Source organism: Neodiprion lecontei, chromosome 3, assembly GCF_021901455.1.
Source record: "Neodiprion lecontei isolate iyNeoLeco1 chromosome 3, iyNeoLeco1.1, whole genome shotgun sequence".
Taxonomy (NCBI): domain Eukaryota; kingdom Metazoa; phylum Arthropoda; class Insecta; order Hymenoptera; family Diprionidae; genus Neodiprion; species Neodiprion lecontei.
Genome location: NC_060262.1, coordinates 35718001 through 35740483, shown reverse-complemented (window position 1 = coordinate 35740483; position 22483 = coordinate 35718001). Strand labels below are relative to the sequence as shown.

The 22483-nt window shown below is 39.7% G+C and overlaps 2 protein-coding genes across 10 annotated transcripts in view; one reads left to right on the top strand and one right to left on the bottom strand.

The window, feature by feature from the left end:
- LOC107227116 (NFX1-type zinc finger-containing protein 1) overlaps nucleotides 1-3951 on the bottom strand; it is a 13733-nt gene extending 9782 nt beyond the window's left edge. For 2 of the 3 annotated variants that reach the window (XM_046733570.1, XM_046733571.1), the window contains exons 1-3: nucleotides 3819-3951; nucleotides 1219-1327; nucleotides 2-100 (exon numbers count right to left, since the gene is read on the bottom strand). In XM_046733570.1, coding sequence (XP_046589526.1) covers nucleotides 2-100; nucleotides 1219-1327; nucleotides 3819-3951 — 341 coding nt within the window. Of the gene's footprint in view, nucleotide 1; nucleotides 101-1218; nucleotides 1328-1722; nucleotides 1926-3818 lie in introns of those variants that run through there. The other variant, XM_015668164.2, reaches the window with a different exon arrangement.
- On the top strand, nucleotides 3308-22437 carry LOC107227149 (dipeptidyl peptidase 4). 7 transcript variants are annotated; one of them, XR_006903213.1, is made up of 17 exons: nucleotides 3938-4073; nucleotides 8635-8796; nucleotides 10018-10170; nucleotides 10271-10398; nucleotides 10561-10772; nucleotides 11100-11263; nucleotides 11406-11548; nucleotides 11921-12041; nucleotides 12139-12374; nucleotides 12466-12788; nucleotides 17869-18032; nucleotides 18543-18685; nucleotides 18850-19044; nucleotides 19821-19981; nucleotides 20079-20290; nucleotides 20445-20675; nucleotides 20842-22437. XR_006903213.1 is itself a non-coding variant. In XM_015668202.2 (16 exons), exons 1-16 carry the CDS (start codon nucleotides 4041-4043, stop codon nucleotides 20589-20591), a joined length of 2658 nt encoding a protein of 885 aa, XP_015523688.2. In that variant the 5' UTR covers nucleotides 3938-4040; the 3' UTR covers nucleotides 20592-22437. The 7 variants fall into 7 exon arrangements, 6 of the variants coding, with proteins under 6 accessions (XP_046589534.1, XP_015523688.2, XP_046589531.1 ...); XM_015668202.2 differs by having other exon boundaries at nucleotides 11445-11548; nucleotides 20445-22437; XM_046733575.1 differs by having other exon boundaries at nucleotides 20445-22437.
- The last annotated feature ends 46 nt before the right edge of the window (nucleotides 22438-22483 follow it).

Below are 22483 nucleotides of genomic sequence, written 5' to 3'. Positions count from 1 at the left end.
CCTAGAACGTGTGAAGCTATTGGTTTCTTGTATATTATATGCACTTCTATTGGGGTACCCATGATTAGAACTTCTATTGTATACTTCATACTGAGGGGTTCTGCAAAATGTGGGAACGAATTGTTGTAGCGTCTGTGTATTAGGATAGCTTTAAATGAACTATTCTGGTCATAGTAAAATCGAAGAAAAAATACTTAATATCACAAAAACTTTATTAGACGAGTATTTATGCATGTTAAACTGTGAAATAGCATGTTAAACTGTGAAATATAAATAATATTAATAAACATAGACATATCATGACCAGCATTGTGATTTAGAAGTGGCATATCCAAGAGTGCCCTGAGTAAACAAATTGGCACTGACAAGCTCTGCTACATGAATAGCATGCTACGAGTGGCGCAAGTGACGTTTCCGTGTTTACAGCGCATCCATAAACCACTGTGGAATGTCATCATGAAATCTCAAGTTTTAATTGTCATTAGTTTTGCTATTCGATTAATAGTTATAATCAAAAAACATCTCCTCTGCAGTACTTGCACCATTACTCACATGTAAATTTGTTAACATCAATTGAAAATAAATTAAAAACCGTAAAGGCCATCAAGCCGAAATTTTGTACACACGTTTAGCATTACATTTACTATGTATACACAAAATTTGGATCAGTTTTGGAAACTTTTGTTACAGTTTAGAACCACCTTGATACTCCAATTATCCCAGTCAACATGGTCAAAAAATGGATATTCACTCATACAAGTTCTTTTTTCGATGAATTTTGTTTTACAGCTTCATTTGCCTATTAGAATCAAGATCTGAAAGTTCACTGCATTACGAGAGCAAACTTTGCGTCGATCGATTGAGTGTAGAAAAAGTGCCCAAAAGTGTTTTGTTTTTGCAAATATATTCGTATACTTTGGTTCTACGATGCAAATACCTATTATCAAAAATAAAGCTACAGACTACGTTCTCAGCATAACAGCACACAGGGAAACTTATTGTATCACTGTGAATTTTTGTACTCTGAAATACCTACATTACTGGTCAGATTCACGTAACATTCAATATAAGTCACTCATTTATGAAAAACCCCTGCCTGTTCATAGTTTTTACTTTTTTAATCTACCAAACATAATTTATAAGACTAGAAGTCAGCCATAAAAATTTAATTTATTCCAAAAATTTTGCGACTGCCGAATTAACATAAATCGGACTTACGGTTTTGTGCCTTTCAATCTGCTGTGAAAGTGCCGTTGAAAACCACCCTCTGTATCACCATTAGATTTTTCTTCAGAGGATCCATTTCGACTTCTCCAGTTGTCATGATCTGCATAGCAATTAATACATGTATCAGAATGAGACATGTGATCAACTGTCTAATATTAAATTTTCACACGATCATATAATTAGAAATGTGAATTCAAGTTATAGAAAGGAATAATTATATAGATCAATGTGAATAGTATATCATATAATTACCCTATCACAGTCCACGTATCTCAAACGCAAAAAAGGGCTCAACAACCTCATTCTATACTCAATTCTGACTATACGTTAATTATTTCTATGTCGAATGAAAATGTGTTAGAGTTTTTGTGTTTAGAATTGCGTATAGAATGGCCCTTTTTCACTTTTGAGATTCGTGGACTTCAATATTTTGAGATATATAAAAGCGCTTTTCTTTTGTTTTTACAGTGGCGTTACGTAATGTACTTTACATACCATTTGATCTACGCATTTTGCTGCACGAGTGCCGGTATAAACGTTGTGTAAATTAAAGAAATCAATGAATCGATCGATCGTTGACGAATGTCGTCTTCAAATACTTCGATTTTCGCGTCAAAATCTTACAACTCTTAATGTGACAAAAAAACGAGCCTACTGCTCTTGACCACGATTTGCGACGTTGTGCCTTACAATACGGTTGCTTTGTAATGAGTAAACTCACAAAGAACTCCAGGGAAACCCCCGATACTCATAATCATAGCGATCAATATATATATATATATATGATATATATATATATATGAGTATCGGGGGTTTCCCTGGAGTTCTTTGTGAGTATATATATATATATATTAGTGAATCATGGAAAAAATCATGGAGACTAACAACTTTAAAATGGTTGATCTGTTGCTTAGTGCTGCTTCCTGGTGCTGCCGAGCTGAATCCGAGAAAAGTTGCGGAAAAAGTCGACTTCCGACTACGATATAAATCAATCATCTTGTTAAAAATGACCAAATGACGGTTATTAACTATCGACGAACCGTATAAGTAGTATGAATAATATTTTGACAGACATGGTTTTGATTGGTAATTTAGAATGAGTGCTTCCATTTACTTGACTCAAATCGACTCGTGTCGCTACTTCTGGTGTAACCGGCCAATCTAAGCAAAGGAATACACCAGAAATAGTGACACGAGTCGACTTGAGTCAGTAAATGGCAAGGCAAGCACCTAATGGGTTTGTCTTGCATATCAGTAGCGTGCTTAAAGAACGCAACTAGCTACACTAGCGTTCAACGGCGTTGACTGAAGACCATATTGTTAGATAATATACCGAGAGTTCTTGAAAGAACCTGCACGTAGCGCGCTCGCTTTAACTTTCTCAATCTCAAGGCCTACTTTAACCGTCTTTAACCGATTGAACGTGTTGAACACTGTATTATCAAATACGTAGCAAAGAGATACGTACCATCGGTTGGTTAGTCTTTGCGCAAAAGACGACGATTTTTGGTTTCAAGCATGTCTGTTATTCTATTAGTATGAGACAACAATGAATCAGAGCTGATAGTGTATGCGGTTTAATTTACAACAAATGGGCTAGTACTTGTTAAAGATCTGTTCTCGTTCAAACAATGATCTTTACAGAAGTTTGTAATTGTAAATACGGTGTGAGGCTCAAGTTCGTAACGTTTACACATATAATAACGATACGTTTTTCGGAAAACCTGATATTCCGCAACTTTAGGATTGTCTAAAATACAGTAAAACGTAAAATGCAGCATTGAGAAACTCATGTTTTGCGATTTCAACTCCCTCAAAGTTATCGTCGAGTTGTGAAATAGTGATTTTTCATCGGACATTTTGTTACTTCGACATGATTAACTTCATCGTCGAATCGCAATGGGCTGTATAAAATTTTCTTGAATTAATGATTTTGAACTCGTAAACGAGAGTAAATCGATTTTTTACGCGATGCACACGGTGGTCCAACTCGACTTGATTATCGTCCAGCGGCGTCGAGGGTTCGACGTACAAATATTGAATTCCACGCGCAGACGCAGGATGCGGAGTGACAATTACGCGGTTACTTCTACATACATCGAATCCGCTCGGAGTATTCTGACTAACACAAAGCCACAGAAAACTCTAATACACATCCAGCTGACATCAAGCGTAAAAGTGAGAGACGGAGCGCGTTGTTCCATTCGTTCTCGGGTCGAAGTAACGGAAGCAACGTACGGATCCGAGACTGTCTATAAAACTATTTTTCATCAATAATCGTGCAGTGAAAAATAACATCCGTGCAACTGATCACACGTCGTTTATCCATCTGTTTATTTAACAACTGACTAATCGCCGCTCTTGCGGTGATCAGGGTCGCTCAACTGTCAACACCTTCCGTGCACCCTAATTATTTCTAAACTGGTACTGCATCACCGTAAAGCTTTTTGTCAATTGTTGTTGCTGTTGTGACCGCATTGTTGCTCCTATATAACATTAGATTTTTCGCATCGTTGTCATAGTCGTCGTCTTCGTCATCACTTATTGTTATTATTCGTGTCCCTCACGTCTCGTGGGTGCAGATATCCTACCTGTACCATGAGATTTTCGAGATGGGAGCGCGCATCTCTGGAAACGCGCAGCCTCCGCTCTCGCAGCATCACTACGGACTCGGTTGCCCAGTAGCCAAGGCTCCTCGTACTCCGTGGGTGGTTCGGTCCCCATGTAAACTTTAACCACCACCGAAGCTCGCGGTGCAATTGATATTATTAATCGGATATTGTAACAGAAATTGAGCCACACTTGTCTCGCTAATGGCAGACCCAGATAATAATTACGACGACGAGGTAATAATTTTCAAATCCGTGTTAAACAAACTCATTTCTACAGACATTATTCAATTCACAACGATACACTATCACCATTCCTAACGTTAGTTCAATTTTATATCTATGTTACAGCACGTTTCATGTCTCGAATAGAAATTATAACATGCATATATACAGCTCAACTACACTTTTACGTATAGAAAAGAATAGATAAATCAAAAATTACAATGAAAATTATACATTCCTGTTTTACTCTGCATTCGTACAGACTCGTCTGATATTTCCTAACTCGTAAACTTGGGTACAATCAATTTCTCGACTGGTCCCGGTCCGTAGATGAATAGATTAGCATTGCATGTCGATTCGTTATAAATGCATGAATTAATGTTTTGCCTGTGAGTATAAAAATTCAATTACACGCTTTAATATGTTTCATCAACAGCTTATCTCGAATTGCTCCAGAAGTAGTACACACGATTGCAATGGTCATATTTCCGCATTCAATTCTACATGCTGGTTGATTTTTTGCAAGCATAGTTAGTAGGTGATTAATTATTAGAAGTTTGTAGCAAACATGATAATGTTACTTTTGAGATTTTTCCACACGTTCGTGCAGGGATGAAATTATACCTATAAATATCGATGATCTCCCATTTAAATGTAACGTTCATTGTTGGTCGAAAAACCTTACTTCTCTTGAAAAAAAAGACAACTTTTAAATTACCCTGTTTTATTGTCACGAAAGTCTGCTTCTACTCCGTCGAATTCTAATTAACGGCGAAATGAAACTTATTGCTGAGAAAGGAATAGAAGCGATTGATCAAGTCAATTGTCAAGACCACATTTCCAGAACTTCGTAGAATTTGCTTGTGTATTATACACCATTTCGGTGAAGATCCTTATCACATTCGCAAGTCGGACGCCGTAAAACTAATTAAGACAACTCTGACAGAGAAAGCGCGCCGATCGAGCCCAAGATAAACATTCCGAATCGTTATAACATTTTCTTCCGAAAGACGTCCGCAGCTACATTTTTGCTAGATTCACACTCCTCGATGTCTTAGGAAGTATTACCGTGATATACGGCGTTTCTATTCACAAGTCGTTACACTCACAAATATAGGTCGAAGAGTGTCAAGTCGTAAGCGTTATACTTCCACGCGCGTTGAATTCAGGAGCCCTGCGACAAGGTCGACCTCTCTTCATATTTGATTTAGATAATGGAAAACGGGAAAATGCTGCGGAACTCGGGGACTGAACGCACCTGTACACGACGGCACGTGATATTAAATAGCACAAGTTTATTGCTGCGTTTTCAATTCGTATCTGGTCTCGTTCGTCACGAAAGTATATGATCGATTCGTTTTTTCAATCACATTCGCATTAAATATTAATGTATAATTTGATATGATATTGATATTCTCTTCTTAGCACCCAGTATTTTATTATTATTATCATACTGGCATATTTGCTGTTTATTTGGAATAAATAATATCAGTCACTGTCAATATCAACCGTACAGTTGAATAGAACGCTGTGTACATTGTTAATTAATGCCGCTTTCATGGGAAACCGCGGATGCGAACCAGACACAGTTTACACTTCGTTACCTCAGCTCAGTTCGCTCATTTTTCAAAATATGGGCAGTTAGGTTATTCACGCTGTCACTTATAGTGTTATTTTTCAAAGTTTTGATCAATTTATTTGACAATCGGCGATGCTAATTTCGTGGGAAAATATCAGCGGTAGACGTATAATAGAATGGAGCGAATCACTAAGGAACGAGGTTCTCTCGCGTCAACGTTGTTTTTATTTCCAGAACATATTCTTTAAAACGGTTATCCCGAGCTATTTTTAATGTCTCCATTAGTGCCGTCCTAACTATCAGCGAGAAGAGTCTTCAGCAGCAAACCCCGCAGCCCTGAAAGTCCCGCGTTTTTATACGCGGTCGATGTATTCAGCCTTTTCACCACCACGTAAAAGATAGTGTCACAAAAGTGCTGCGGGTAAATCGGTTTCGTCTCTATTTCAGAGTTGCGAAGGCTATAAATGCACGCGGTACATTTGTATCAATAAATATTGCAAGGATATCGTTTTACATGTACGTGGGAAACAGGGCGAATCACGTGCACCTTTTTATGTCGATAAGTGTTGAGCGTTTGACCTGCATGCTTTGCTAGGCGTACCGAGCAACTATCGATTCAACCAGCAGCTGACTACCACCGGAGTTTAAGTCGGTTGCTGGGAGGTGAGGCTCTTGCCTTTTACTACGTAAGTGCGTGTATATTTACATGCGAGAGGGTTGCTGGTGGTTGAACCAAGATTAGATGTTGCTTTAGCCTTCCTTTAAGTCGCGTAAGTATCCTAGGTAAGGGGGTTGAAGAGGAGGTAATAATGTCAAGTACCAGCACTGTGTCTTCACGGTCTTTTTCTTTTTCTTAAAATTTCACTTCGCCTGCTCTCCCTTCTCGTTTCTCTTCGCAACTCTTATTGCCGAAGTTTACTTTTTTCCCCCTTTTCTTTTCTATCTCTCGTCAATATCATCCGGAAAAATTTTCGCCACAGTCCAAAGAGCTCGCGAACTTGTCTGACGAGACAAATTTCAAACTTGCCGATCATGCTGCTCAATTCGCTGTTGAGTAATACGTACGTATATGTATATTTTGTTTATTTACTTCCTGCCTTCTTTTTCAATCTTAACCTGCCTTGAACATCTTCGTGATATATTGCTCTCTTGACTCAGTTTTTTACAAACTCAAGTTGACTCGTATTCAGCTGGTAGCAAAGTTTTCGCAATCTTTTATATCGTTTGGTCTTTGAAAATTGCTTTATAATCCCACGTCTGGGTAAATAAATGAGAAACTGTTCTCGATGCTATAGGTGCGTTCAGGATATATTTCAAGATACAAGTACCGTGTACATGAGTTCAGGTTCAACGTCAGACGGTGTCTTATCAATGACGATGATTTTTTTAAACGAATTCGTTGTTTATTTCCGAAGGAAGGAACCTACGGTTGCGGCAACGCTAATAAAAAGTAACCGGAATTTTCTGCTCGACTTACAAATTTTGTTGTATAGTTTATATATACTGCCTATCGATTTCAAGAAATCTAATTTCGCGACCGTTTTTTGCAAACAGACTTAAGAGGTAAACTCCTGAGCAAACTTTGCTCCACGGATCGTATTATTGTTTGACGTTATCGTTAGCCAGAGTAAACGTACCGTCCTGCAGGTTAGACTGATTTAGTTGAATACGAATTTAATTACAACTCGCTTTGGTGCCGTTTCGCTGGTTCGGAACGCGCCAATCTAGAATTAATTGAAACATTCCAGTGGTACGAAATAAATTTTATTCATAAAATTTGATCTAAATACTGTATAGGATTTGTCTCTGAGAAAATTACTATCGAACCGGTTGTTCCTGTACGGTACTTTTTTCATGATGATCGATAGATCGCTTTTATCAAATATTGATTCGGCACGTCTAAAACTACCCTAGTGCGAATCATAAAGGTTTCTTCGGATTTCGTTACGCAAAATTTTTTTCTTCTTCTCACCAATTGCGCTAATGAAGTCGATTACAATTCCATTCTCCAATTACTTATCTGCACTGCGAACGCGGAGGTTTTTGACCTGAGATTCAAAAATGCCGTCAAAAACGAGAACAGCACGTAAAAGTTCCCAACGAGACGTCTCACTTTGCTTCCACTGTGAAGAGGTCTCGAAAATATTGAAAATAATTTCCACAATACGTGTTCAAAGACCATTTAGTTAAAAAATATACACGCTCCAAATGCTATAAATTATTCAAAGTCTTGCATGTTTCCCGTATAACATTCAACTTCTGCGACATTAACGTCTTTCGCATTATTTTATTGTATCAATGCACATTAAGTAGCTCCGGTGATGAAGCACGGTAGGTATACTAGAATAACAAAAAGAAACGACAAAAAAAAAGAAAAAAAAGTATGGAAGGAATGTGTTGCATGCGATGAAAGGTAATAAATGTAAGTCAGTCCCAGAGCAATATACACATACATAAATACATGTATACTGTTGCTGATGAATTGCTCAGCCGAGGTGTTCGTCCTGGATAATCCAAGTCAAAGGAGGTGGCGTATTTTAATTCCTCCCTGAGTAATTATCAGGGTTCTCATTCGGATTTAGCCGCGGGTTAATTAATCGCTTTCAAACAGCCTCGAGCACGGCTCGTGAATCTTCGCTTCGAAATTTCAGTAGACTCTGAACTCGAACAGACGTCTGGCGTCCATCTATCCTGTCGGTTGATTGAATGATTTACTTTGGAGAATATACGTAGTATTCGAGTTGAAGGATGCATATTTCTGAATCTGCATAAAATATTCATTGTTTTTCACTATTCACTATCGGTGACATTTGACAACTTCGAGTCGTCTTGAACCGACTTGTTCTTAGTTCTTATACCTGCGCGTAACGTAATCCCTGCTTTAATGTAGGATCCAACAAAAGAGCATCGCAAATACAACTTATACGCACTGTGTTTTTATAACGAGCGATATGGAATTAGTCGAAAAATGCATTGACGATCTGTTCAATCTAGGAGCTCGTTTCGACCAATCCGAATCAGAGGAACTGGAGGGGTATCTTAATCGCTCTGCTCGTTATCATTGCGGTTCTTGCTCTGATTGTTACTTCAGTTGCACTGCTCACACCTCCCGATGAGGGGCCAAGAGTTCGCGGATCCCATCTTCGCCTGGCAGAGGTGAGTTGCGAAAATATTGCTCATTACCGTAACCAAAAGAATCATCGTACATCGTAGAGATTCTGTTCGTCAAACGACAAGATGCGGAATGTGGAAATGGACGCCGAGTGGAAGTAAAATTCTGAGCCGCCGCTCTTACCTTTCTGGTCGAAGTTTATTTTTTGTTCGAATACGTAAATGTATTTCAGACTCCGTTTACTCGCATTTCGCATTAGCAGTCTAGAACGACGGGAGTGCGTTGATTGATGAACGGTTGCCCCTGGTATCGCCAAGTCATGATCTGTGGAGCTGAAAGTGTTTCATCCCGCCTAATCGATTCGAACAACTTTGCTCGATCCCATTTCAGTTGAATCTGGTACATTTCATCTTAATTTATCAATGCCACGCGACGACGGGTTTACCTTCTTAGTTGCTATTTTTTCTTTGTTTTCTTTACCGCTGCTGTGAAATGCGATTAGAATTCATATATATCGTTATGAAACAACGCAATGCACCGCGTGTAAAGGTATAGGGACCTTTCGTGTCAAACCTTGTCCCAGCTATTCAACTGATATTCACCAAGGAGCGAGAGTATGTACACTGAGAAAAAATTGATTTGTTATAATAACTAGAAAAATTGAGTAAAACAGGTATCGTTAAAAAAACTGTTCGAATATTGTTGGAATTACGAAAAACGAGGTACGCTAAACCATTTTGCGCTATTGTCGATCCTTTTTTGGTAATTACAACGCAAAATCAGTTTGTTCGGTTTACTGTACTTGTTTAATTAAATAAGGCCTTAACGTCAATTTATCTTTGCACAAGCATTAAATTTTCGCAAATGAGAAAGAATAGTAACGGATACTAGACTTTCTGGTAACAGCTAGAAAACTAATTTTCATTTTCTGCTTAGTACTATATTTTTCGGTTGTGGTAAAAAATGAAAATAGTTAAGGACTGAGCGGTAACCGGAACTAAAAATTTCTCTCAGTGTAGTTCTTATTCTCATGCGGTGCTCTCCGGGAAGATTATTCCCTTTGCATTCGAAAATCATGCTAATAAATTCACTTTTATGATATAACGACGCCGAGGCGACGAAATAGAGGTTTATGGTACCCGGTACTTTGCAGTACGTGGCCGTGGTACGAATTATTTAGCAAAAATTAACCAGCGTCGTCAGACTCGTAGCTCGATCCTTTGACCCTGAGTAGCGAACGCTTTAAATAAGCGACTTTTTGTCAGGTCTTGTCTGGAGATTTATCGCCATTGCTATTCAATGGAAGCTGGGTAAGCGGTCGCCATATTTGTTTTCGTGACCCTTCGGGTGGAATTTCCCTGCTGGATGCTTCCGATCCGAACATTACATCGCACAGCTTAATGCCGAACTCAACTTTCGTGAGTGGACAAAGTTGATTTATTGTTCAGTTATGTTTCTGTCCCGGATTACCCCGGGATTACCAGGGTTGTAACACTAATACCGAGCGAAAATTTCCAGAGACGATTGAACCCGGCGAAATTCTCACTGTCTCCGGATCACAAGTATCTTCTACTGGCGCAAAACGTAAAGAAATTATTCCGGCATTCGTATCTCGCCCAGTACATTATCTATGACGTGAACACGAGGTGAGTCGACTCGTCAAACTTGCCTGGTGGACAACTTTGCTCGTTATTTATCTCATAACCACCACGGTTGCAGGGATTAAATCCAACAAGTTTGCAAAAACAGCATCGATGTGCTTGGTAAACCTTGCCTTTGGAACAACTTGTCGTTTTTCACCATTTCAGAGAAACAATACCACTGACTCCTCAACCGGAGACCGATGCTCATCCCTATCTGCTGTTGGCTCAATGGACGCCGAGGGGTCACGGACTCGTCATGATTCAAGATTACGACATATACTACCGGCCTAGTCCATTCAGTAACACTGGGTACCGTGTCACCAATTCGGCGATACCGGGAATATTGTCAAACGGATTACCGGACTGGTTGTACGAAGGTATAAACGTCGGCTTATCACGTTTAAAAAACATACGTAATCCCGTCCCGTTCGAGGGACGTCGAATGCCAAAGTGTTGAACATAGATCGCGGGTGATTGACGGAAGCTTTTGTGTTCACGGCTGGTTTACCGGACACAGATGATACGTGTCTGCGGAATTTTTCATCGTTTTCAATGCTGCAGCAAGCGATCAAAGTTTCACACTGTGGGAACTGAAAGAAGAACTTTTCTTCCTTACCCACTTCCGGGGAAGAACCTTGAAACTTTCCGGAAGTTCTTTTCATCTTCTTACATGCATAATAATTTTTTGAATCTTTGTCGCGCAGAGGAGATCTTACGCAGCGCAGAAGCGATATGGATGTCCAAAGACGGACACCTGATGTTGTACGCGTCATTCAACGATTCGCTTGTACAAGAAATGAAGATTCCGTGGTTCGGAGAAGGGACGAAAACTTTGTACCCTGACATCCGATCTCTTCGCTATCCGAAGGTAACTCGATGAATCTAGTGCGCTCGATTTTTCATGCGAAACGAAACAATTCACGGGCATCCTGCAGGTGTGGATTGATCTCTGAACTTGATCGAAATCAAGTGTCACCCTTTACTTGTAATCCTTATTGTTCCCACCTTAGTCAGCGCAGAACTGTTACCCAAGGATCAATTTGTTGCAGCCAGGAACTCCGAACCCGTCGATACAATTGATTGTCGCTGATTTGGCCGACCTGAAAAATATTCGATCGAGAACATTGCGGCCTCCGCCTGCCATCGAGCATGCGTAAGTTGACTCGGCTTCCTCCAACTTGCTCGGAATCCATTTATTTTTTCTGCAGGATGACTGGCCAACGGGTCGATTCGCGTGCTGCTCAATTCTCAGCTCGTCGCGTGCTGGACTATCGATTCTTGTCTTTTCAAGACTTTGCTCTGATTTTAGCCCAGTCACTCTACTCCGATTTCGCGTTACATCCTTCGCCGTCATGGAGGTCTGTTCGAACGGGCGACTGCCAAAGAGTCGCGAGCACAAAGAGACAAAGACACGAAAAGATAAAGATCCGATGGCTCGGCACTCCGAGGATCGTTAAACCGTCCTAGTATAGGTATAGAGTCGTTCAGTAAGTAGGTACTCGAGCATGTTTTTGATTCCTTTCAGGGAACACTACTTCACCACAGCTTCTTGGGTGTCATTGACAGAAGTCTGCGTCACGTGGCTAACGCGGACGCAAAATCTGTCCATCATAACCGTCTGCAAAAGTCCCATGTGGCATTGTCAGGTGGGTGTTTCAAAGCTTCGAATCTCGACGCGAATAACGATCCGCGTGCCCGTTTTACACTTTTTAAGTACACTTTCTCGTTATCCGTATTTTTCAGGAAATTCAGCGCATCGTCGGAGAAGGTCGAGGGTGGGTTGACACCCCGCCGGAATCGCCGGTTTTTTCTACGGACGGAAGTAGCTACGTCGCCATAATACCCGTCCGCGATGGCCCGTCCGGATACTACAAACACATAATGTTGGCAAATGTATCGAAGAAGCGAGTTGTCCCGTTAACTCATGGGAGATACGAAGTGATCCGCATTCTGGCGTGGGATCAAGTCAACAATACGATGTGAGTTGAGCCACGAAAAGACAGAGAATTCAAATGAACAATGCCTGGCGGTGAGTCCTTTTGAAAGCAGCGCGTTATCGTTTCCTTGCAGATATTTCATAGGAATACCGCAAGCACATCCCGGACAAAGACATTTGTACCGCGTCAATTCTCAGCTACCTCACCTTGGCTCATCTCTTCACTCGCCCGTTTGCATCACTTGTACACCTGTGATGAATCCCGAAGCTCAATACAATTCGGACCGGCCAAGCAAGCACGCTGGTACTGATAGTAACAATAACAATAATAACGGTTATCACACCTGGCCGGACAGCAGCGATTGGGCGGAATATGAGCTGACCGAGTCTCAAAGCGCGGTTCAACCTCCCTTAGAAAAGCAGGAACGTCGAGGCAGCAAGAAAAAAACCACCACGAGTAAGTAGACTTTCACTGGATACGCTCACTAAATATCGTGCATTTGAATTTTACCCTAGAATATATAATTAATGCGAACGATAATGTAATATTGTGACCGTTAAATCCGTACGTGCAGACCTTTAGGTTTTCGTTTTCGTTATCGTTCAACCGTAGATGTGTGAAGTTATAATACCTATATATTATTTATTTCGTTTGACATTTGACTAATTGATTTAGCCTGATTAGTGCTTTTATATATATACTTATAGTTAATTATTGATCTCTCTTTCTGCTTAATTTTGGAATAGTTTTTAGAGTTTACTAAATAATTATTATCTATATTTAGATACCTGTTATACGCACTTTCGTTAATTGATACTCTACAGCATTAAACACGTCTCTGTTGCCTTGCTCAAAATATGCCCGGATCTTGGCGAGCTGCTACGTCGAATAACAGGGGAAAAGAAAAAGTGCGCACCTCGTTTCCTTCAGTTTCATTCAAAATAATTCACCTTGACGTAACCGCGAGTTTTTAATCAGCCTTTCACGCAAGAACGGTCCATCCCAGGTCTCATTTTCGAATATTCCTTCAGTTTGTTCATTTCCTTTTTCCCTAACGTTCCTTTCATTTCATTCTTTTACGTCTGTGGCTTCGGTCGTTATCGTAGCTGTGAATGCTCTTCGAGGTAATACATCACGCATCAATTAAACCTTATAATCAAAAGCTAATTTCCAAAATTATATCGCTAGTTTCGATAGCAGCACAGAGTGGTATGCGTATTGTAGACACAGCTTTAATAGCAAAAATTGAAAAACACAACAACAGTAACAATGGAAGTCGACGGCTGGAAGTGAAACACCCGTTCTAGAAGTCGGTAATTCTAGTAATAAAATAGAAGTAATTCAGCTTCTTCATCTTCATCTCGCGTCATTGAGGGAGAAGGACACTTGTTTCCGACTTCCGTTTCCGTGCAACAACGATATCACGTGTATAAAATTTTCTACGCCAACTCCACTCCGATTTCTTCGAGACAACTTCCGATCACCTTCACCATCGACTCGTTAGGTTCACAGCCAAAGGATCCACCGTTCGGTAGCCTGTTTTTCACAATAACGAACTCGCTGTGTCGGCGGACTCGATTATCCGTACTCGGAGGTTGCATACTTGACAAATTTGTTACGGACGTTCTCGAGACTCTCTGTACCGTACATACCTACCCACTATATACTTATCGACTTGAAAGTTTCAAGTGTCTGAGATAGAGCGGGTAAAGGGCGAGCAAGGATTCCTCCGACCGAATCGCTCGCAGGCAAGCACCGTTGGCTCTCCTCGTTATTGTTATCTCTGTCCCCGACTCTCTGACGCGTTATACAGCAGGTGTACGTATAACTAAACCCTCTCGATCGATGATCGATCACTCGGCGTGCCCCAAGTGTAACAGGAACAGTTACCCACGGCTACTGTCATCCTCGTCTGCACTTACACACCATTTCACGATATTATAGAGTTTATAGAGTATAGAATTATAGATTGATGATTGACTCCTGACTCTTTTACTACCCGGCATTGTTTGCAAGTATCTCTTATACAGCCGCCTTTGTTGGAAGTGTAGTTGACGGTGGCCGCCCAGAATCCTGGCGACAATACAGAATACTGCTGCCCTTCTGTCTACCCTGTAATTACCATTAATTGCCATCTGGCTCCTAAGCGCCTGACAACGGTGCTTCCAGATCGGAGTATGTCGGACGCGATGCGATGGCCAAGTTAAGCAGGTAGAGACGGTACAGTTCTTTACTGTTAGATGTACGCTGAAGTAATAATGTATGAAAAGAAAAAATAATTGTTTCTTTACCTCTATCTTTCTCTCTCTCTCTCTCTCTCTCTCTCTCTCTCTCTTTCTTCCTCTCAACTTATATTGTATTATAATATTTATTTGTATGTTTGAATAATGGAATGGTATGGTAAAAAGCGCTTCTTAGATACATACGCGTACATGTACATGTATACATCGTTTCACTTAAAATCTATCTTTAATCCTATTTTAGTTGTATTTACCATTCGAAAAATATTATTTTATCAAGTGGGCACGACCGTTCTTTTTTTTTTACTGAAATTTAAGCAGTAGTACTACATTATATCATTATATTACATATTGTACAGCGTTTTTTGCAGCGTTTTGTGCTTCACTGTTGCCGTCGAATAATAGAAATCACCCATTCGCAAAGTTATATATCAATAATTATATGCACAGCGGTGCTGAGATTTGGATACTGCAGCGCATTATTAAATGTATGTGTATCACTACTCGTCGTACTCGTGCTCGATAATAATTATAATTTGTCACAGTTGCTGTCGTTGAATAATTTTTACCTTTTTATTCTGTTATGATTTTTGTTCGAGGTGTTTTTAATTTTCAACTTGATTGTCGCCTGCAACTTACCTTTTTTCTTTTGCTCGATTTTTCCCACATTATACAATACATTAGGACTATAACAGATTTTTTCACCTTTACTTTAAGCCGTGATTTAGCAGTGAAAGTACTCAATTTTCACTCATGACAATCCGTTATTTCGAAGTTGAACAAAAATTACCATCCATCGATCGTATGTGCCATATGTTCCCTGTGGAAATATTTTGGAAAGCAAAAATATTTTTGATCCATGGATGTGTGCTCGTTTGCAGTGATAACGACGGAGTCACGTTACGACGATAAAATCCTCCACGCCTGTCACACAAAAATATCATTACACGTTAAATGTTATGCAACACTTTCCTCCGTCACGTTTTTTGGTGTAGTACATACATATAACTGTATACATATATTAATCCTAAGTTTATAAGCTGTTATATGGTGTAAGCTTTGAACACTTATATTTATCGTGTTCCGTTACAGACTGTAGGGTATGATAAGTTTCTCTCTCTCTCTCTCTCTCTCTCTCTCTCTCTCTCTCTCTCTTTATTTTGATGCAAACAGACCAAAATTACACGGAACACGCACAAAAGTTTTCACAGTTTTCTCTCTACAATTCGTGTAATAGAATTTAAATCGCGTAGGTACATTTTTCTTAATATCAAACACGCAAGCCTGAATGTTTCTCAAAGAAAGCGTAACGTGTTAAGATCGGATCATTTCCTTTCTCGTTATCTCTTTGTAATAAATATAAAATAACACATTCTAACGCAGGAAAATGCGATAGCATGCAGAGTTTACTTTGAGGAAATTAAGCGCGGGGTTTTTCTAACGTGACACGCAGTCAAGCGTTGATGCAGTCGATCCGGTGATTAAAACTTATATCGGGTATTCCCGCAGTTGAGCGGTTAACTCGATTAGAAACAAGGGGCAAAGGTCAGGGGTCCTTTGGAGGATACTCGTCGGGGTGAAAAAATATCACGTGAGAATACGTGAAATGTTCACGTGACCGTGTTTCGATGTCAGCATATTACGCTTTGCCCATGCGAGGGTTGCGTCAGAGTACATTATATAACTGGCACAAGGCTGAACACGCGAGTTCAGGGGAAAAAGAAGAAAGAAAGAAAAAAGAGGGAACGGAGAATATCGGAAAAAGGACAATAAGTCCCGATTGATTTGTGCCAAGTTTAATCTCCAGTGAATTTAAATGTGTGATGTGCCAGGTGTACAGCTTTATCATTTTTCATCGTCCACCTGTGGCCCATCGATGCAGATTTATTTGATTTTCTTTGCCAAAGATAGTTATACATGTATAGCAGAGTTGCGTTTTATATTATATCGGTTACCCAAGTCAAGTGGCTTTTTGCACGATGGCCGGTTCGGATAACCTGCAGTTTCGCTACGAGATCCTTTTCGTCTACTCCACTCTCGTACGTTTCGTCTGCAACAGATGTGACGAAGAAAGATGGATCCTTAAGTGTGGGTTGGTGACAGAAAATACTAGTTGGAAATATTTTTGGCGAAAACGCATTTGCTTTTTGAGGCCGCCGATATATTGGCACTGTGGAACAGACAGCGTTCGAATTTTTGAATAACAGGTCTGTTCTTGAGTGATATTTTTAAAGAATTTTTACTAATTCGACGTAAGATCAAGACGTATATCACCGGATAAAGGACTGTATTTTAAGTCGGCGAAAGGGATTTGGACATAGTCCAAGGCGGTGCAAGTCTGAACACGGTATAAAATAACAATTGAATCGAAAATTGCACGTGGAGCTGGTATAAAGCTGACAATTCGGTTGAAAGCTTTTCGAGGAGACCAGAAAACGAGGCGAATTTTTACCATCGGTACAAAATCCTCACCCTCAAAAAATTTATTATATATTATCATTATTCTTATCGGTTCTCCGTTTTGGCCTTCTCGTCGTCAGCCCTTATCTGTCTCTAGTGGAAAGTACCGGTGGCTTGTTACCTGCACACTTATAGTCATGAAATTTGCAAGGGAATCTCGTACAAAGCAAATCTACGTCACCCCTGATTGTACGATCGTTCACTAATACAAGAGCGATTGCGGTGATTTCGGAATGAAAAGAATGTCGGTTGGGTGAGCCAGAAAAATGAGGGTAGGATTAATGAAACGGAATCAGCCACGTGTTAAAAGACGACGAGGGTCCGGAACCGCGTCAAAAACTTCTCGGCATGTATAATAATAATAATAAAAATAATAAAAATAATAATAATCACGTTCTTATTCTGGTATAATGAACGGGCTGTACAACGGCTTTACTGCGATATTTGAGTATCAGGCGAAATTCGCCCTACGTATGTTGTGAAATTACGTAGATCGTTAGAATATTCACTTCGTCAGCGCGACTAATGACGAGGGACGGGTAAAACGTGAAGCTTCGATTCTCTAAGCTCTTTCCAATAAGTCTGAGATTAATAAGTCGGGTTTCGACGAATGCAGAGACAAATGCGATACACACGATTGTTCACACGGCACATAAAGAGCTTACTTTGTATAATACCAACATCGCGATATACAAAAACACGCGGGCATGAAATATCCAGTCTATTGATATGCGGCTTATTGTACATCAAATGCTACTTATTAAAACTCGGCCGACGAGGTTTCGAAGTGTCAGTACTGGAAGCAACTGTTCTCCAATTCGTTATGATTTTTTCAGAAAATTTGGAGACTTGCCAATACCATAACGCTGTCTTTTCCCCTGGATTGGATTACTTCGTATTGGAATGCCTCGGACCGAGCATACCGACGGTCGCTCTGTACAAAACCGCCTTGCCAGATCCGCGCTTTATTGGACTTTTGCAGAACAACACCGAGCTTCGGGTGAGTCGACCAATTTACATAAATTGCACGCCGATGTAATTGGTGGGGATTTTTTAAAATCGCGCGATATAATTTTTCTTCACTTCTCATATCGCACGCACAGATTGCGTGTATAGTAATATTTATCCACCGTTGAATCATTATTCCTGGAATAAATTAACTGCGAGAAAAGAAGGCGCGAAATTTAATTAGCGCATTTTTAATTTACTCTCCAAGGACCCCCGTTATTCACCCGTTGGAATCGCAGGGTAGAAAAACTTTGGTTGCGCTTTTTTTCAGCAAACCCAGACAATTTTCATACACTAATTATATAATAATTAAAAGAATGATTACGACCTTGCGTTTCGTCTGGCTGAATACATATGTAAGTGTGCTAATTAACGGATACGAGTTTTAAAATCAGTGCAGTGAATGAGCTGTGACGCGTCGACCACAAAAAATGTTCTCCACTCGATTGTAATGTTACAGATATTGAAACCGCGTTAGATGAACGAAATGGTATTGTTACAGGAAAGAGTAGAGAAAATTGCTCTTCCCCAAGTAAAGACCTTCCCCGTACAAATAAGTGGCGGTTATAACGCCCAGGTACGTCTTCATTTGCCGCCTGGTTTACGGGAGGAAGAAATCACTCGCTACCCGATGGTCGTCCAAGTGTACGTAAAATTGCAGTGTACATAGGTACTTATATAGACATGCGAACACGTATCGATAACAACGATTAAAAGTTTTCTTACGCCGTTGAATAATCGCTTCCGGTTTAAGGAGAAAGTTTTCATTTTTATCTTGCACTCCCGTTATCCTTGCGCTCCACGTTTAGGTACGGGGCGCCGGGTTCGCAGCTGGTGACAGATAAATTTAAAATTGATTGGAACACCTACCTGGCCAGCAGCAAGGGGGCAATTGTGGCCCAAATTGATGGCCGAGGAAGCGGAGGCCAGGGCTATCAATTACTTCACGAAGTGTACTACAGATTGGGATCTGTCGAAGTGGCGGACCAGCTGGAAGTGACGGAGTGAGTGTAATAATAAAACGCGATATGCTGTTGACTTGCGGAACAACCGTTTCCGTTTCTTTTTCGAACACGTGTTATACGCACGGTAACGTTCGTTAATTCCTTGGGATTTCGGCTAACTTGTTTTCGCTCCGAAACAAAAGGTGAGCTCGATTCTGTATTAATTATGTGGCAACGACTGGCGATGCAGCCGATTAGGTGCCGACGTGAGGGATTGGGTGTCATTGTCACGTAATTCGTATAGAATAGAACTCGCGTTGTGTTTCGGACCGAAAACAAGTTAGCCGAAAGCCAAAGGCAACAGTGAACATTACTGTACATGGGTCAAATTTTGCGTGTTGAATTCGTGTGGATATGAAAATTTATTCATCAAATATTTGATGAAGATATTGTTCCGTCGAAAGTGTTGATATTTACAATATTTATCTGGTAGATTCGAACTTGGGGGAAAAATCAAAATGGCCCTCGTTGGATAACCTCGTGGTTTTATTTAGGAATTTATACGCTAGTTTTCTGAACTCGTTGGATTTTTATGCAAAATATTTTACATCACGCTAAAGAAAATGACATGCAGCCAGAGTTGCTGAAGTGTAATTTCACCTCCAACTAACAAATTCTATGAAAATCATGATGTAGCAAAAAGAATCCGGTACGACTGCGGCTCGTAAAACCAGCGATAAACTTCGGAGCGCAATTTTAATTCGAATAATATTACCATGGCTGGGATTTGGTAGCGAGTAAAGTTTTCCAGTTTACAGTGGATTTACTTGTCGCAGGTACTTGAGGGATTCGTTACATTTTGTGGATAAGAGACGAGTCGCTGTTTGGGGATGGAGTTACGGGGGATTTGTCGCCGCCTTAGCCTTAGCCCAATCTGATCAAGACGTTTTCCAATGCGGAATCAGCGTCGCCCCGGTTGTTTCGTGGAAACTTTACGGTGGGTGGTGAGACGCCCTTACAGTCACATATTTCCATATATATCGCGGATAACGCTGCAGTATCGCTAAATTTTTCATTATTACGATTCCCCGCAGATTCGGCCTACGCCGAGAGGTACATGGGCTCGCCGAATGTAACCTCAAACTACAAGGGGTACGAGGAATCCGACGTTTTTAAAAAGGTGGAACACTTGCGGAACAAAATGTATTACCTGGTCCACGGTACCGCTGACGACAACGTGCAGTTTCAACAAAGCATGGCTCTCGCCGGCCATCTTGCCAAAAAGGGGATTCTATTCCGTCAGCAAGTGAGCACGATAGGAAGAGAGAGAGAGAGCCATTACAACCTCGGTTATCTTTCAGACTCGAGATGTCTTTCCCTCCGTCGTTGTTCGCCCTTAAAAAACAAAATATATATATATATACTCACATATCTGAATACATTTTTTTCTCCTTCACTAGGTTTATCCCGACGAGAGTCACGGCTTGGCCGGCGTGAAGAGACATCTTTACCTATCAATGGCTCAGTTTTTAGAAGACTGTTTCCACAAGCAAGTACCCGTTGACACGAAGGCCGGATTGGGAAGCGGCGGAGGATACGGGATATAAGCTGACGGAACGAAATTGATACTGGAGCGATATATATTTTTTGGGCCCCACGAATATGCAATCCATATTATATACACGAGTTAGGTATGATAACTATCTCCAAATTGTGTTCCGTTTAATGGTGAATCCTCCTTAAAATTCGTTCCTATACATTCTCCAATTCGACCGGTTTTTATCCCGTCTTTTTTTTCGGAATCGATATTTTTCTATTAATATTGAACCTGTATAGTTGTTAATTTTTTTCTTTAAGACGTCGAAGAAAGAACCTGCTATCTACAAAGCACGGTTTAATATCCTCACTCGCAGTACCAAACTAAATCATGAATATTTTTAACGTTCGTAATCGACGTATAGCAGTGAAAATTTTCAATATAATTACAGTGCACGTGCGGATAAGTTTTCCAATAGAACTGGCAGATGGTTGATAATTATATGATTATTGTAGTGAAAGCGTTCGAAACGATAATATATAATTTTTCTAAATAATAATAAAGATATATTATAACGTAATAAAGTAAGGTAACAATCAGATTTTAAACAATCCAAATTAATCTCCAAGATAACTATATAGAAGAGTAGTGAAAAGTTGAATTCTTCTTCTTCCCTTCTATGTCGTCTTTCACGCGTGTAATGTGATATCAGCTCTTAGCAGAAAATACACAAAATTCTATATTTATATATAAAAACCTTATCGATTAGATCGATCGTGTGTCGGGTGTACGGTAGCATCCGGTTCGTGCTCGTTCGCCGTATAGATACGAATGTTAATCCCGAAAAGCAAAGCCAAGGAAGCGTTGCCACAATACCTTCACGAAATGGAACATACCGGCTAGAATGCATACTTGGATGAATTATGTCCACCGATGTATAATAATTCCGTTTTCACTCCGCGGCGGGTATTTTCGTTACCCGTTTCCCGTCGTTGCGTTGTCTTGAAAATTATTGAAACCTCCCGTATACCACGTATATGAGTACAATTTCCTGCACGACTGCGCCAAAGTGTTGCGTCAATCGATAAGAAAAGAACCATGTTTTTGAACTGCAGTGCTTTATCGACCAAGGGTCTGCTTTATTGCAGTTACTGCTAAATTCTTTTAACGTATATAATTCATCATGATATTGAATTTATATATTATAAAGTAGTTAATTATTATAGGAGACCTTAGTGTTGCAATTATTATACAATTATATATAAATTAGAAAGAGACAAAAAGAAAAACGAAAAAAAAAAAAAATTTATCTCAAAAAACAACAAAAACATACAATAATATCACGGATCTAGTCTACGTATATAGGTCCGTGAATAATATATACACATGTTAGGCAATAATTTTAAGATAATTTATTGTAAATATTACGAAGGAATAATTTACACAATCCTGCTCTATAATTCCTAGTTAATTGACACAATAACAATAATACTATTAATAGGTGAAAATGTGTAAATAATTACGAACGCGATGTATTATTATTATATGATGGATGCGTCAATGAAACTATTACATAACTATCTGATAACTTTAGCGGAGAAAAAAACAAAAATTATCTAGATACTGTGAAGGAAAACAATGATGATATTTAATAGTTACCGTAGCTAGTTTAGTAGCAGAAATTATTTCTGTCGTACCAATCGTTGGAAGTATAATGAAATTTATAATAATCTATAATTGCAATATTTACAAACAAATGATCGGTGTTTGAATTAATATAATACCTACGGCGCGGGTCGCGTATATTAATTATCTTATTCGCAGAACATACTATAATAATTATTTATTCATGCAGTACTATGATGTATTGTTAAAGTTATTATTACTATAATAAAATTCTACTTTTGTGACTGTCAGATGCGGTAATTACATTTCCTGCATTTTTACAGTCGATCAGTGTTC

Excerpts from the sequence above, each read along its gene's own strand:
- LOC107227149 (XM_046733575.1), top strand. The coding sequence starts at position 4,041 with ATGGCAGACCCAGATAATAATTACGACGACGAG. Across the intron at positions 10,171-10,270 it reads TAATGCCGAACTCAACTTTC|AGACGATTGAACCCGGCGAA; the intron begins GTGAGTGGACAA and ends GAAAATTTCCAG. Across the intron at positions 10,399-10,560 it reads ATCTATGACGTGAACACGAG|AGAAACAATACCACTGACTC; the intron begins GTGAGTCGACTC and ends TCACCATTTCAG.